Genomic DNA, 16,300 nt, shown 5'->3' with positions numbered 1-16,300 from the left:
GTTTATCTTTGTTTTTGTTGCATTTGCTTTTGGGTTCTTGGTCATGAAATCTTTGCCTAAGCCAATGTCTAGAAGGATTTGTCAAACGTTACCTGTTGATACGATTGAAGATTAAATTAGCTTTTTCTCATGCTGCCATAATCATACTTCTGGCTCATATTGAGCTTATGTAAATTCATGTTTAATGCTCCCTCATTGTTTATTTCTCCTCTGTTTTGTGTTCATATAGTCTCTTGCTCCAGTTATGCTAGGATTTTATATGTATTTCAGTTGTAGTTTTATCCTATTAATTTTATTCAGTTATAATATATAAAGCTCTTGATTTTTAAAAAATTCAGGACATTAAATTATTCTTTTCAACCTTGTGCCATCTATGTATTTTATAAGCACAGATACTATGTTGTTATGTAAGTAGTAGATAATAATGGACAAAATAGGACAAATAATAAAATTTTAATATTCTAGTTTTTGGAAATTACTTTCCAATCTATAGGTGATATATTTTGGGAGTTCTATATTTGTAGTTAAATAATACTTATTAAATATAAATATATATTTAGCAGGTTTTCATAAAAGTTACATATCATATTTTGCCTCCGTAACCATAATGAAATAGCAGTTTCTAGTGCTTTAAGAACTTATACTTAAAAAAGTTAGAGTGTTAAAACTGTCTTTTCATTTTTCATAGGATGATAGCAAACAGGCACAGTTCTTAGCTCTGGCTGTTGTTTACTTCATTTCGGTTCTGATGGTTTCCAAGTATCGTGACATATTAGAACCTCAGAGAGAGACTACAAGAACTGGAAGCCAACCAGGTAGAAACATCAGACAAGAAATAAATTCACCAACAAGTACAGGTACTTAACATTGTATAATTATTTGAATTTTCACCATGATGTATCTCCTTTTTTTTTCACCTTTACGTCTAGATTTGAACTGGACCTCTTCATAATCACCTCAAATATTTATGAATGGTTGGTATAGAAATGCTAATTTAGTATTCCTTAATTCCACAAAAATGTATGAATGGTATTTCTGTATAGTTGCGACATTCTCATTTTATTTATACAGCTTTGGTTTCAGTGTTTCTCATTTATTAATATAAATCATTAATTTATACCATTATTTAATATGCAAGTAACTCCTACTTTTTAAATATATTACTTTTTCAACCTTTTTGAACATGGAAGTAGAAAGTCATTATAGAGTTATTAATGCCAAGGATAAGTCAAAGTACACATCTTTATAGCCAAGCTCAGAAGTTAGATTTTTTTCTTTTTTAGCTGTATATAGTTAATTCAGTATCTAAATATTCTGTCAGTGATTTATAATCAAACATATGTTCTAAACTTTATATCAAAGTGGCCTCAACTAAAATCAAAGACTTGTGGAAAGTTAACGTGGACAGCAGTGAACCACCTTGGGTCATGTTGCCTTTTTCATTTGCAGAAAATGCTCATGTTACATCTGTTCTTGCATTACTAGCTTTGCCCACTCTACTTGAACAGCGTGAACACGGTTTCTGGCAACTAACATTTTAATATTGGACACCTATCATTGTCATTTCCTTCCAGGTGTTTCTATCAAGGTTGTTTCTCTGTTATTTGCAGTGAGACCTTGATAACCTAATGGTTATTTCATATACCACTGGATTAATTTGTAGTTGAAATTTTCTTTCCTAAATAAATGCATATGATTTATAAATAAAATGGATATTTTAAAAAGTGAGTAGAAATTAGTGGTCAAATCTCTGCATCTTGTTTTTCATAAGCATATCATATTTCATATACCTTTTATTGATGTCATGTAGATATGGATTATGTTTCAGCTACAGTATTTTGCTGTTGCATGATACATGTACTTTTAACACATAAACATGAGAATTTTTCATTATAATATACTTTTGCTTTTAATTTTATTCTTCAGATTAAACATCATCCTACCATTCCAGTTCATGTCTTTTCACCATTTAAAACACAGACTTATCATCTTAATTCTTTTTCATTTTTAATGCTTTTATATCCATTATATGTACAAAAAGTAATAGTGTAGTGAACCTTCTGGTTCTGATTTTCTTGTGTATTTGTATGTCTCTGTGTATGTTGCTAGAATTACTCTGCTTAACAAGTGTATTATTTTCTTTCTCTTAATACTTAACCTCTTTTCTTCAGAAATGCATTTGTTATTGCTAGTATTGTTTGCATGTTGCAGTAATATAGAATTGTCATGGATCTTCAGTGGACCATGTTGCAGGTTGTTACATGCTGGCTCAAATTTGATTCCATGATTTTCTCCACAGTTGTGGTCATACCATCTATCCCTCATCCAAGTTTGAACCATGGATTCCTTGCCAAGTTAATTCCTGAGCAGAGCTTTGGCCACTCATTTTACAAAGGTAATATTGACCTCATCTCCTGACCTGTTTGGGTATTCTTATTTCATGAATTGTTATAAAATAAATATTCATGATATAATTGTTTATAAACAAGTATATACCTCAGGTTTCATGGAGATATGAAATATTGTATTTATACCTAGCTGTTGAGAGCTAAGTATAGCTTTTATATTTGTATTTTATTACATTTCTTTAAGTATCATCTATAAGGATACCTAATTATATGTATATTAATATGCATAATGGTAGCACTCAGGAGAGATCTCAGGAGAGTCACAATTTAGTAGTCGTGGGACTAAATGAGCCTAATAAAAAGGCTACTCTAGAATAAAGCTTAAAAGCATGACTTGAAAGCATCAAACTCATAAGTTACTTAACTTCCAGTTAGAACAAAGCCCCAACACTGTTTAAAGGAATGCGAAAGTCCTTACCAAAAACCACAAAATTAAATGTTAGACATCCAACAAAAATTGTTAAACATGCAAAGAAGGAGGAAAATGTGATGCATAAACAAAAGAAAAATATCAGTGAATAGAAACAGATTTTGAGACAACAGAAGTGGCAGAATTATCAGATAAGGACATTATAGAAGCCATTATATGTATATTCAAGATATTTTTCAATGTAATGGAAAAAGTTAACATATTGAGGAGAGAAATGGAAGTAATAAAGAAAAAAATGACAATTTTAGAGATGAAAAATACAATAGCCAAAAGGATAATATCTTTGGGTAGGAGTAACATGAGATTACTGACTTCAGAACAAAGGATTGTAATAGGTAGAACTCTGTGATAGCTCCAGGGTTTTCCTGTGTACACACTCTGCAAAATTCCTGGGATGGTAAATATGATGGTGTTTACTCCTGTGATTAGGTTATGCTGAGTGGCACATTAGCCTTTAAGAAATGGTGATTATCCAGGTGGGCTTGACCTAATCGCATGAGCTCTGTAGAAGAAGAGAGTTTCCTTCTCTGGTCACAGAACAGGAAGTCCAAGAGACTTGAAATGTGAGAGAGATTTGACATGAAGGAGGATCTTTATTGCTTAGATGGAGGTGACCATCTTATTGCTTAGATGGAGGAGCAAGGATCTGAGGAAACCGTATAGCTAATAGCACTCACCAGCTGACAGCCAGCAAGGAAGTGGGGACTTTAGTCCTACAGCAGGAAGGAACTGAATTCTGCCAGTAATTGAACGGGTTTTGAAGAGGACGCTGAACTCCAGGTGATTCGATGCTTCAGCATATTCCGTAACTGTCTCATCATATGGAACAGCAATTTTTGGAACAAATAAAGCTAGCAAAATATTTTTGTTACAACTTAATGAATGTACAGATATTGTTTTTTACAAATGTACAACCTTTGAACAGCATGATGAAATGAAAAGTATTGTTTTCAACTTCACTGCTGACTGACAAACACATCTAGCTCTAAACTGTGCAAACCAAAAAAAAGGATGAGATTGTCAGCAAACATCGTCTGGAGTTTGTCTGGTGGAGTGTGTTCTAAAGGCTCTGCTATGGAAAGTATCCTGGTGTATCTGCCCAGATTAAGGAGCCTGTATCAGAATATTAATGCACGTTGTCGAGAAAGTCTTGCTATGAAAATAGTTTCAGTTGCACTGAACAGTGGTGTTAGTAGCATAATAAAATTTTGAATTACTTTAAGGCCAATGTGGTAAATTTGCTATTATTCTTTGTATTAATGTGATATTATGGCAGATTATCATAACTGTTATTGCATGCTGTAGAGCAGTGGTTACTGGGGGAAAGTGTCTGTCAAATATTTTCCATGAACTCAATGCTTCCAAACAGGGGAAGATATTTTTTTCATGGTAGGTGTGATCAAAGGACACAAAAGTTAAAATCTTAGAGGTACACAATTTCTATGACATGTTTCACAATTTAATAGTAATTATTGGCCCAGCTTGGTGGTGCACGCCTATAAGCCCAGCATTTTGGGAGGCCGAGGAGAGGGGACAGCTTGAGACCAGGAGTTTGAGACCAGCCTGGTGGGCAGTGTAGTGAGACACCATCTATACGAAAAATTAAAAAATTAACCAAGCATGGTGGCATGTGCCTGTAGTCCCAGCTACTCAGGAGGCTGAGGTGGAAAGATTGCTTAAGCCCAGGAAGTTTAGGTTGCTGTGAGCCTTGATTGTGCCTACTACACTCCAGCCTGAGCAACAGAACAAGACCTTTTTTCAAAGAAAAAGAATTATTAAGTATTTTGGTCTTTAGGAATGATCAGATATTGTTCATCTTTCAAGTTATCACCTGTCATTTTATGGATTGGGCAGACTATTTTATATTTTATTTTCCAGCAGTAGAACATTCATAGATAGCAAATTCATGGATCTGGAATCCATTTCTGTCACTGAAATATAACTTACATCTTGTTATAACTATACAAGATGTAGAAGAGTTTTCATTCCATCAGCATACCTGTGTGACACTACTTTCTCCTCTTTGAGTGTTACTGAAATAAAACAAAAACAATTTAGGTATTTATTATTCCCCTGAGTTGCTTTATTGCCAGTTCACCTTAGATTAGATAAATTAACAAGCAAAAAAGCTCATTGTCAACATCATAAACTTTATTTATAATCGCAGTGTTTGTTTAAAATATTCGTATAGGCATTTGGGAGGTGAGGATCACTCTTTACCTAAAACTTTTTGTTTAGTTATGATGTGTAATGAAGAAAAGTTGCAAGTGTAATAGTAGTTGTCTAAATTAATCCCCAGTTCACTTTTGGTGAACAACACAGGCCATTTTTATAATTGTGTTCTTTTTCTTTGTGCTATTTTTGTCTGATTATATTTATTGATGTGTAATATTCTGTCTGCCTAATCAGATAACAATAACAATTGTGCTTTTGTGTCGTTTTGAAATTTTTTCAGTAATTTACTACAATTAGTAAATAAAATTTTATATTTTATTTTCTAAATGTGTCAGCAAATGATGGATTGAGGAGATAAAAGTAAATTTTCACAAATAGTTTGAGAAACCCTTTTCTGGACTACTCTTCAGCTCTTTCACATCCCACTGCCTTCTTTCAGCTCCTTTTTGAGATTTTGAACAAACCTCTGAATTAGCTGTCTGGTCTCTTTTTTAAAATTTTGATGTAATCCCTTAGTTCAGACTCACATCCCTTCTTGAAGTATTGCCATAGTTTCTTCATTGGACTTTTTCTTTCTAGGCTTTCTCTCAGTTTATTACTGACAATTTTGGAAATAACACTAATATATAATACAATATAGTAACAGAGTAAGTATAATTTATATACCATTTTAATATAATAAATATTTTATAATATATAATAACTTTAATAAAGTAATTTTTCTTCCTAAAATATCAAAAGGCTCTCTGTAATTTTGGGGACAAAATTAAAATGCCTTAACGTAGCAAAACTATTCTAATTCTGACTTGCCTCAATTACAATACTCACCTCCAAAGTGAATTCCTTACTTCTCTTACTGATCATTATTCTTTTATTTTTACAGTTTTACTGCCAATTTCATGGTTTTAAAAGATAAAGCAGATTATGTCCTTTCTTGACATTAAATTTCTAGTAGTACTTAGAGTCACAAGGACCCTAGATGAGATGACTATTGACTATGTTTCCAACTTTATCTCATGTTATTCTTTCTTTTGCTCCCTATGAAACAGACTACCTTCTAGTTTTTTAATCATGCCAAGCATTTTCATGCCTCAGGATGTTTGTGTTTTGTCACTGGCTTTTGGCTCTTTTCCTTGTTTTCTGTGTGACTGGTGCCTACTCATTCTTCAATTCACCTCCTCCAAGAGGCTTTCTCTGACTCATGTAACTAAGTAGCTTCCTTTTTCCATTATTATTCTTTCTCATATCATCTTGTTTTATTTCCTTTCTTCTATTCAATGCTTTCTTTAATTGTTGATTAGAATGTATGCTTCAGGAGGATAATCATAACAAACTTTTTTTTAGTTTGTGTATTTACGGTGTACAATGTGATATACTGATATTTGTGTACATTAGGGAATGATTAAGTCAAGCTAATTAATGTCTTCTTCACCTCACGTATCATTTTTTTTTGTGGTAAGAATGTTTAAAGTTTATTCTCAGCAGTTTTCAACTACTGATACATTATTAACTGTAGTCACCATGCTGTAAAATAGATCACCAGCACTTACTCCGTCTCTGTAACTGAAACATTGGTCCTTTTGGTGAACATCTGCCCAGTCCCTAGTAACCAGCGATCTACTCTTCTGTGAGTTCAACTTTTTAAGATTGCCTATATAAGTAAGATTATACCCATATTTGTCTTTTTATGTCTGACTTAATTTAGTGCAGTGTTCACCAGATTCATCCACGTCATAAATGACAGGAGTTTCTTTTTTTATGGCTGAATAGTATTCCATTGTGTATGTACATTTTATTTGTTCATTCATCTGTTCATCAATAGACAACTGATTCCATATCTTGGCTATTGTGAATAATGCTGCAATGAACATTGGGGTACACATACTTCTTTCGAATACTGATTTCATATCACTTGGATATATACTCGGAAGTGGAATTGTTGAATTGTATGGTAGTTCTATTTTTAATTGTTTGAAGAATCTCAATACCATTTTCCATGATACTGTACTAATTTTCATTCCCATCAGCAGTGTACAAGGGTTCCCTTTTCGTCACATCTTCTCCAACACTTACATTTTACATTTTGTTTTGTTTGTTTGTTTGTTTTTTGAGATGGAGTCTCACTCTTTCCCCCTGGCTTGAGGGCAGTGGTGCAATCCTGGCTCACTGCAACCTCCGACTCCTGGGTTCAAGTGATTCTACCACCTCAGCCTCCTGAGTAGCTTGGATTACAGGCGTGCAACACCATGCCCGGCTAATTTTTGTATTTTTAGTATAGACGAGGTTTCACCATCTTGGCCAGGCTGGCTCGAACTCCCCACGCCAAGTGATCCACCTGCGTATGCCTCCCAAAGTGCTGTGATTACTGATGTGAGCCACTGCGCCTGGCCACATTTTCAATAATAGCCATCCTGTGTGAGGTGATATTTCCCTGCGGTTTTAATTTGCATTCCTCTAATAATTAGTGAAGTAGAGCATTTTTTTATATATACCTGTTAGCTGTTTGTCTTCTTTTGAGAAGTGTCTATTCAAGTTATTTGCCTATGCTTTAATTGGATTTTTGTTTTGTTGCTGTTGAGCTGAGTTCCTTATATATTTTGGATATTAAACCTTTATTGGATGTATAATTGTTTATGTTGGCATTTTATTATTAGTGTTATTGGCTGCCTCCATTGCATTATAAAAGTGCATGATACATTTTAATAGGGTTTATGTTTTTTTTTTTCCTTTGAGAAGAAAAGGAAAAAGAGTGAAAGCACAGTCTAGGGGAAGAGAAAAGCTAAATGCATATATACAAATATATTGTAATTTCTAGTCAATAATTTATTTAAAATAAATGAAAATTGTAACTAAAATTTGAGTTCTAAACATTGCTTGTAAGTGGGACTGTGGGAAGAGCAAAGTAAGAACCTCCAAAATACTACTTCTCTAAAAGAGCAATGAGAACACTGGCAAAAACTGTCAAAATCAACTGTTTCAGTTCTTTGGAAAGCAATCAGAGGCTTACAACAACCCAGAGGGTATTAATTCAAGAAAAACTCTAGACCTTTATAAGAATAGCAAGATTTAGAGTGATTTAACTCACCCTGTTGCCATCTACCTTTCCTCAGCTCTGTGGTTGCTTTGAAAACCAGAGGCCAGACACCAGTGGTAGTTTTGAAAACCAGAAGCCTAGCAGTCACTGGGGATAGGAGTGGGAGTAAATTAGGTTTGGAATTCCTTAGAAAGTCTCAACCTTAGAGCATTGTAACTATTTGAACTGTATGGAGTCTTCCTGGAAAAACTTCATTCACAGGGCTTATTATTATTTGACCTAATCTAGAGCTTGTTTAGTGAGAAAAGCCTGTCTCCAAGGTATTTGTTGAAAATAGTCAGCATTGTTTTTTTGTTTGTTTGTTTTGTTTTTAACGTTGCAACTGCCTGAAGTGACAGTGCCAGTTGGGGCAAACAAGAACCTTGCCTAAAAGCTTAAACAGATGTAAGAATGAGATATCCATATTCCCGTGACTGTACTTAGGCCGAGGGAAGACCAGAGAAGGCCTCAGTCTCTCACCTTTGGCTGACCTTGAGGCCCAGCACAAGAAGGAAGCACAGGCTAAGGGAGAGTTTGAAACCATGGGAGCATTTCAAGCCCCCCGAACACACACAAACAGAGCCTCTGGCAAAGGGTGGAAAATTTATTGGTTCAAGACATTTAAGACAATGTCTGTGCAATCAACAGCTGACCACTGGGTTAACTGAGCAGAGACTTAAGTGGCTACAGATGATGGAAAACAGATTTTACAGAATTAGTTCAGGAAAATGAATAAACAGAACAAGAACAAACTCTTTAAGTGGGGTCCGATTTCCATGATTGCCACATTATGTTATTTAAAATATCCAGTTTACAACAAAAAGAATTATGAGACAAGTAAAGAAATAGGAAAGTATGGTCAATACACAGGGGAAACAAAGCAGTTGATATAAAATGCCCCTGAGGAAACCCAGATATAGAACTTACTAGACAGACACTTTAAACCAGCTATTTTACATAAGCTCAAGTAATTTAAGGAAGCATTTTCTAAAGAACTAAAAGTATAAGAGCGATATCTCACCAAAGGGAGGATACCAATAAAGATATATGTAATAAAGAACCAAATAGAAATTCTGGAGTTGAAAATTGTAATAACTGAAATGAAAAATTCACTTAGAGGGGTTCAGCAGAAGATCTGAGATGGCAGAAAAAGAATCAGCAACGTGAAGATAGCTCGACTGTGTTTATCCTGCACTGAGGAAGAGAACAGAGAAAGAAGAAAAGTGAACAGAGCCTCACAGACCTTTTTGACACTATTAAGTTGAACCAACCTATGTATACTGGGAGTCCCAGAGGAAAGAAGAGAAAAAGAAAGGAGCAGAAAGAAAATGTGAACAAATATTGGCCTGAAAACGCCCTACAGTTGATGAAAATCATTAATATATATGTCTAAAGAGCTCAATGCACTCCAAGTAGGAGAAACTCAGACCCACATGTTAACACAGCATAGTCAAAACATCAATTAGAAGATTTTCTTGGCTCTTAATTTTCATTTTGTCTCTTATGGGCATATAATTTAGTAATAATATTTAATTCCTGAATTGTATTATTTTCATGCACTTAGTGTAGCAAGCAAACAAAATAAATCATATATAAACAATTGCAAATAATTAATGCATTGCAGTATTTTTGTTTAAAATGAACTTTAATGAGGATTTAAAATCTTTTTGTGTATTTTTTTCCTCCTTGGAGTTAAGATTTTAATTAATTTTGCATTTATGGATTTAATATAAACAAAATGAGTAAGTTAGTTACGGCTTTTTTATGTTTTATTTTAAATTACAATGATTTATTTGCTTATATTATTATTTGAAGTAACTTAATATAATCTTTAGTGCTACACTAACAAGGTGCTGTATGTTTCTTTCATGATATTCCTTATTTAGAGAGTTTGGAAAATGACAATTTCAGTAATTTAGTATGTAAGACATGTTGAAATTCTTCATAAATCATGGTAAAACAGGATTTTTGGAGGAAGAAATGTGATACGTGAAGTCACTGTGTAAATATGATGTCATTTGCTGAACTTGTCCCCATATTTTTCTCAAAATGTATTAAATGAACTCGTTATGTTCGATGAAAAACAGTAAGAAAAAGAGGCATCTGGCATCCAAATGCCTGTTTCTGACAAGGTTAAGATCACTCTAGCTAGTAATGTTTCTGTTCTGTGTGCTTACATTGCCTGTTGCTACAGAAACTGATAAGAGCTATTGAGAACGTACATGCCTGTGATTACTATAACCTACACAGATGCAATCATTTATAGTTTCTCTGCAGTTCATGCCTAACTTCCTATTTAAGTCATGGATTAAATCCTCAAAGTCCTTTAGTGTCACAAAGAGGTATTCTGGAAACAAGTTATCTAAGTTGAAGTTTATGGTATCAGCTGAGAGCATGTTCTGTTAAGGATGTACATGCATAATGAGAAATTAAGGTAGGTTTTTTGACTACTGATCTGTTTTTAAATTGCTATTATAAAATATCCTATTGGCATTTAATTTTATTTCTATGTAATATCACAGCATGTGTACTTTACAAAACATGTTTATTTGAATAAAACTCTTTGAAATATCAAAATTACTACTTCCTTTTTGAAATCATTCTTTTGTCAGCCTCAATAAAAATAAAATTGAGACTTTTTAGTACTATGTAAATATTTTGATGAGCTATTTGAAAATATTCTAATATTTGATTTCTAGAAAGTTTTAATTGTGTTTTATAATCTAGAGGTCAACATTTATATTGAAGTTTCAAGTATCTAGTTAGAAAGTTAAAGATACTAATGTCGATTGAAAGTCAAATAGTTGAGCAGAAAAGCAAAATATTATGTAGTTGGTGGCAGAAGTCTTTTTATGTGCTAGCTTGTGAACACCAAGTCAGATTTTATTTCCTTAGATATTTTGTTTGCTAGTGAAATGCTTATATTTCAGTCTAATATAACTTGAGAAGTTTAAACTTTTTGTGTAGCTATTAATGTAACATGTCATATATAATGATAGTTAGACATTATATTAATGTAAAGTCAAAATGCTAGACCATATCTGTAAATTAGCTAAAATCACACTAAGTGTTAGACACAACTATATGACTTTTGATAATTAAACTCTATAAAAATTAGCCCATGCTAGTAACCATGGCACTGTTCTGTTTTTGTTGTTGTTAGAGTTTGTGTTTCTGCAATTCACATTTTCTGTCCTCTTGTCACTATTACTGTTTAAACTATTTAATTCTCCCCTGATACTTTGCTGCAATTGTTTTCTCTCAAAAAATGTACAATCTACAGATGCAAATGTATGTTAAAATATATTCAGTGGTATATCTAATAGTGAAAATAACTGCCTCAGTCATTTTATCTTCTCATTCTAGATTTGTAGATTATTTTATCAACTTCCAAAATTTCAGCTACTGTCTCAGTTTGAATGATCCCAAAATGTATGGCTATTCTTCTTTTGACCTACAGATATAAATATCTTAGAGATTCTGTAGACTAAAAGTGATTCAAAATTTAGTTAACTATCCTCTGAAGAAATCTCATTTTCTTCCCTTCTCAGTTAGTGACGTATCACCACTGTTTTTTTCTTAACCTAGGTATTTCAGAAATATCCTTAGTCTTCTCTTCCTTCTCATTTCTAGGGTTACTATTCTAATTTAAGTCTTAGTCTTCTCTTACAAGGTTTTATTAAAAATGCCAAATTGTTGTCTTTACTTCTTACCTGTTTCCTTCTCTAGTCCTTTGCCTACTGTTATTGACATTGTCTTCTCAAATGCAGTTATTTTAATTTTTAATCTTGGAAGCAGTAAAGAATCTACCCTGATTTTCACATTGGTCATTCAATATGAATGTTTGAATATTATTATCATATTCCACAGATTAATCTGTTCTTTCAGTCTATCATCTTTGACCAAACAAAATTTAAACCTATTCATTAAATATGAGGAAAACTATAACATTGCATTGTGAGAAATGCATATTTTAAGTTAGTTTAAATTAGTATTTGATGTTAGGAATATTGAGTAATATGAAGATGCTATTTATTCTTAATTTAATGTGTAGATTTGGTATAATTTGACTCAAAAGAAAAGGGATCAAAAGAAAAGGGGGAGAAAAAAAGGGGAATTTTCTTTCTTTCAAAACCTGGTAACATTTTTCTGATGCTTATCCTCAAAAAAGTATTATAAATTCACACTCTCAGGAAATTTGAATGGCATACCATTAGTCTAAATTCAAGCGATTAAAAAAACTGTTTAATAGACAACACACAAGAATTGAGTCTGTTACTGACAAAATCCCTTCATATTGTTTTTAATTTTTTAGTATGTATGCACAAAACTTTCAGCAAGCTCTGATCACACCCAACAATTCTATCATCAGAACACTTCTTTGTGTTTTTACTAGAGATTTCACAAAAGTTTTTGAGGTGTCTTTTTTTTTTTTTGAGACGGAGTCTTGCTCTGTTGCCCAGGCTGGAGTGCAGTGGCACGATCTCCGCTCACTGCAAGCTCCGCCGCCGGGTTCACGCCATTCTCCTGCCTCAGCCTCCCGAGTAGCTGGGACTACAGGCACCCGTCACTGCGCCCGGCTAATTTTTTGTATTTTTATAGAGACGGGGTTTCACCACGTTAGCCAGGATGGTCTCGATCTCCTGACCTTGTGATCCGCCCGCCTTGGCCTCCCAGAGTGCTGGGATTACAGGTGTGAGCCACCGCGCCCGGCCTGAGATGTCTTACTGACATCAAGGTAGCCTATTTTCCTGTTGGGCAGTTTCCTGTTTTCTTGTCCTAACAACCTTTGAATTCAAAGAAACAAGCAAATAATAACAACAAAATCTAAGAAGTTATATAGAATTTACTGATTTTCAAATTTTTAGGCGATCTTTGAAATAATTTAGTCTGTGCTTCTCATTTTCAAAGATTATGAAACTTTCAAACTTAAGTTTTAAGTAATACAAATAGCTAACATTTACTGAGCTTCTACTTTAAGCAAGAGCTGCAGTGAATTTACATATGGTAGCTTAATGGTATCTTACTTTATTCAAAATGATTAAGTAAGGACTGTTATCTCTCTTATACTTAGACGAGATACACTTTTCAAGGTTACTGTTTAGAATTTGGTAACATTTTATTATATGGAGAACTTTCTTACATTAACCTTTGTATGATGAAATTTGATAGAAATTTAACACTAAAGATTTTTTGATTTCATTACTTTTAGTTGTTAATATTGTATGTGTATTTCATTATCTTTATAGTTATATACGCATGTATGTTTCTGATTTAATTTTCACAGATTGAATTTTATATTTATTTATGAAGAATCAGCATGAGTATTCCAAAATATAGGCCTTGTCCTTGAGGAACATTATTATATTATTAATGTATTTATTCTTTTGAACTAATCATTTGACTTGCTTTGCATTTTGCAAGTGTGTCAGAATTTTATGTATTGTAATTTTAAAATAATATCTTCGATTATCTTGAATATTTCGGATATTATTAGTTACTGAAGTACCAAAGAAGGTATAAAAATGACTTTATATTTTTAAGGAAACTAATAGAGAAATATAAGACTTTCTCTTCTATGATTGTTTGGTAGCCAACAATCAAAGGATAAGAGGGGAACATCATATAATTATTATTTATAAGTTGCTTTAGGAAATTGTTACAAGAACTATTTCCTGATGCTTTTGAAGGCATCAGTTTTGAAATGCCAGATGATTTAAGAAGCAAGAGGATTATTTTGATGCTCCTTGAACAAAATAATAGGTGTATTGGATGATGTCTTTTTTTTTTTTTTTGAGATGGAGTTTTGCTCTTGTTGCCCAGGCAGGAGTGCACTGGCATGATTTCAGCTCACTGCAGCCTCCACCTCCCGGGTTCAAGCGATTCTCCTGCCTCAGCCTCCGAGTAGCTGGGATTACACGTATGCCACTGTGCCTAGCTTATTTTTGTGTTTTTAGTAGAGACGGGGTTTCAGCATGTTGGCCAGGCTAGTCTCGAACTCCTGACCTCAGGTGATCCACCTGCCTCAGCCTCCCAAAGGGCTGGGATTACAGGCATGAGCTATCATGCCTGGCTGGATGATATCTTTCAACTGAGTTGTGTTACTACTATGCACATCCGTTTAGCAATTTTTCGTTTTTTACAGGTTTTATTTTCTTTATTTGAATATCTGAGAATGTTATATTAATAATACAAAATTTTTACTGTCGAAGCTTTTTTCTAACCTAGTTTCTTTCATTACAGAAACACCTGCTGCATTTCCAGACAGTATAAAAGAAAAGGAAACACCAACTCCTGGTGAAGATATTCAGCCAGAAAGTTCAATTCCCCATACAGATTCAGGAATTGGAGAGGAGCAAGTGGCTAGCATTCTGAATGGGGCAGAATTAGAAGCAAGTACAGGCCCTGATGCCATGAGTGAACTCTTATCCACTTTGTCATCCGAAGTGAAGAAATCACAAGAGAGCTTAACTGAAAATCCCAGTGAAACATTGAAGCCTGCACCATCCATATCTAGCATTAGTCAAACCAAAGGCATCAATGTCAAGGAAATACTGAAAAGTCTTGTGGCTGCTCCAGTTGAAATTGCAGAATGTGGCCCTGAACCTATCCCATACCCAGATCCAGCATTGAAGAGAGAAGCGCAAGCTATTCTTCCTATGCAGTTTCATTCCTTTGACAGGTAGGTACCGAACTTATTATTCACTGGGCTTTATACATACAAGGAAAATTAGACTTTGTTAATTTTAAAATGTAAGGAAGGTCTTGAAAACTTTATTAATGTAGATTCTTATTACAAAGACAATCAAAATGATGGCTCAACCTAATCTTATAATGAGACATCTTAATAATACATCTTAAGAGGTTTCAATGTGATATGATGGATAGCACATTGAATTGGAAGTAGGGAAACATGGATTATGTTATATTCCATTATCAAAGGACTACAGTACATTGGTGTGTTATTTTTCTCTTTGGACTTAGTTGTTTCATGTATATAATGGGGAAGGGGATGGGTCACAGCTGTCCAAGGTTTATCCTGGCTCTGAAATTCCATTATAATATTATAAAATACTATAATAATTGTTGGAGATTATATAACATGCTTTAAGTGATAACATTTAAATTTGAACTTTAAATGGAAGTATGTGGAAAAATTTAAAAATTGTTTGTGATCATCTTCTTTATGAGATTTCCAATACCAATGTAAAAGCTGTATTTTGAAGCATGTATTTAAAAGTAAACATTTTTGAAAGGTATTTTGGCATTTTAGGTATCAAAATTATTTATAGCATGGCCCATATGTCATATGTCTACGTTCAAATGTTAAATTATGCAAGGGATTTTTTAAGGGATGATTAATTTTTTATTCCAGTATATGTTCAATAAAAATGATAGTTCACAGAAGCAGAATAAGATATTTTAGAACCAAATACCCTATGCATCTAATATCTTCCACTATTTAAAAACATGTACAAGATTAGAATAATATTTTAGTCACCAATTACTAACAGTAGTACTTAACATTGATCACTGGGATTAATGCCTATTCCAAATAATGTTTGCATGTTAATGTATTAACTAAAAACTGTGATGGCTTACCTTTTAAAGGAAATCATTGTTACTGATGTTTTAAAACATCTTTTCATACAAAAAATTTATATATATGTATGAGGTGATTGACAAGCAAGTTTTTTTTTGTTTTAGAAAGACAAGATCAAATTAGGAAATAAAATTTTCTAAATGGAAATGTCAAAATATATAGTCAAAAAATAACATGTATTCCATATTGCTTTCTCTAGAATACCCAGATTGCTTTGTTCTAAGTAACATTTTAGTTTAGGGGTAGAGGATGTGGTGGTATAGTCATTTCAGTTTGGATGAATTACACTTTTTTTTTTTTTGATGGAGTCTCACTCACTTTTTTTTTTTTTTTTTTGATGGAGTCTCACTCTGTCACCCAGACTAGAGTACAGTGGCACCATCTTGGCTCACTGCAACCTCCACCTTCTGGGTTCAAGCAATTATCTGCCTCAACCTCCTGAGTAGCACCTGCCACCACGCCTGGCTAATTTTTGTATTTTTAGTAGCGACGGGGTTTCACCATCTTGGCCAGGCCGGTCTTGAACTCTGACCTCATGATCCACCTGCCTTGGCCTCCCAAAGTGCTGGGATTACAGGCGTGCACCGCTGCACCAGGCTGAATTACCCTTT

The 16,300-nt window shown here is 33.6% G+C and overlaps 1 protein-coding gene across 1 annotated transcript in view; it reads left to right on the top strand.

The window, feature by feature from the left end:
• NBEA (neurobeachin) overlaps positions 1 to 16,300 on the top strand; it is a 763,072-nt gene that overhangs the window by 236,392 nt on the left and 510,380 nt on the right. Inside the window, exons 29-31 of the mRNA XM_011943032.1 lie at positions 689 to 857; positions 2,300 to 2,395; positions 14,330 to 14,768. Of these exons, the coding sequence (XP_011798422.1) occupies positions 689 to 857; positions 2,300 to 2,395; positions 14,330 to 14,768 (704 nt within the window). The remainder of the gene's footprint in view (positions 1 to 688; positions 858 to 2,299; positions 2,396 to 14,329; positions 14,769 to 16,300) is intronic.

The sequence above is a fragment of the Colobus angolensis genome, unplaced genomic scaffold, assembly GCF_000951035.1.
Source record: "Colobus angolensis palliatus isolate OR3802 unplaced genomic scaffold, Cang.pa_1.0 Scaffold214, whole genome shotgun sequence".
Lineage (NCBI taxonomy): Eukaryota > Metazoa > Chordata > Mammalia > Primates > Cercopithecidae > Colobus > Colobus angolensis.
This window is presented reverse-complemented; position numbering and strand designations above follow the sequence as displayed.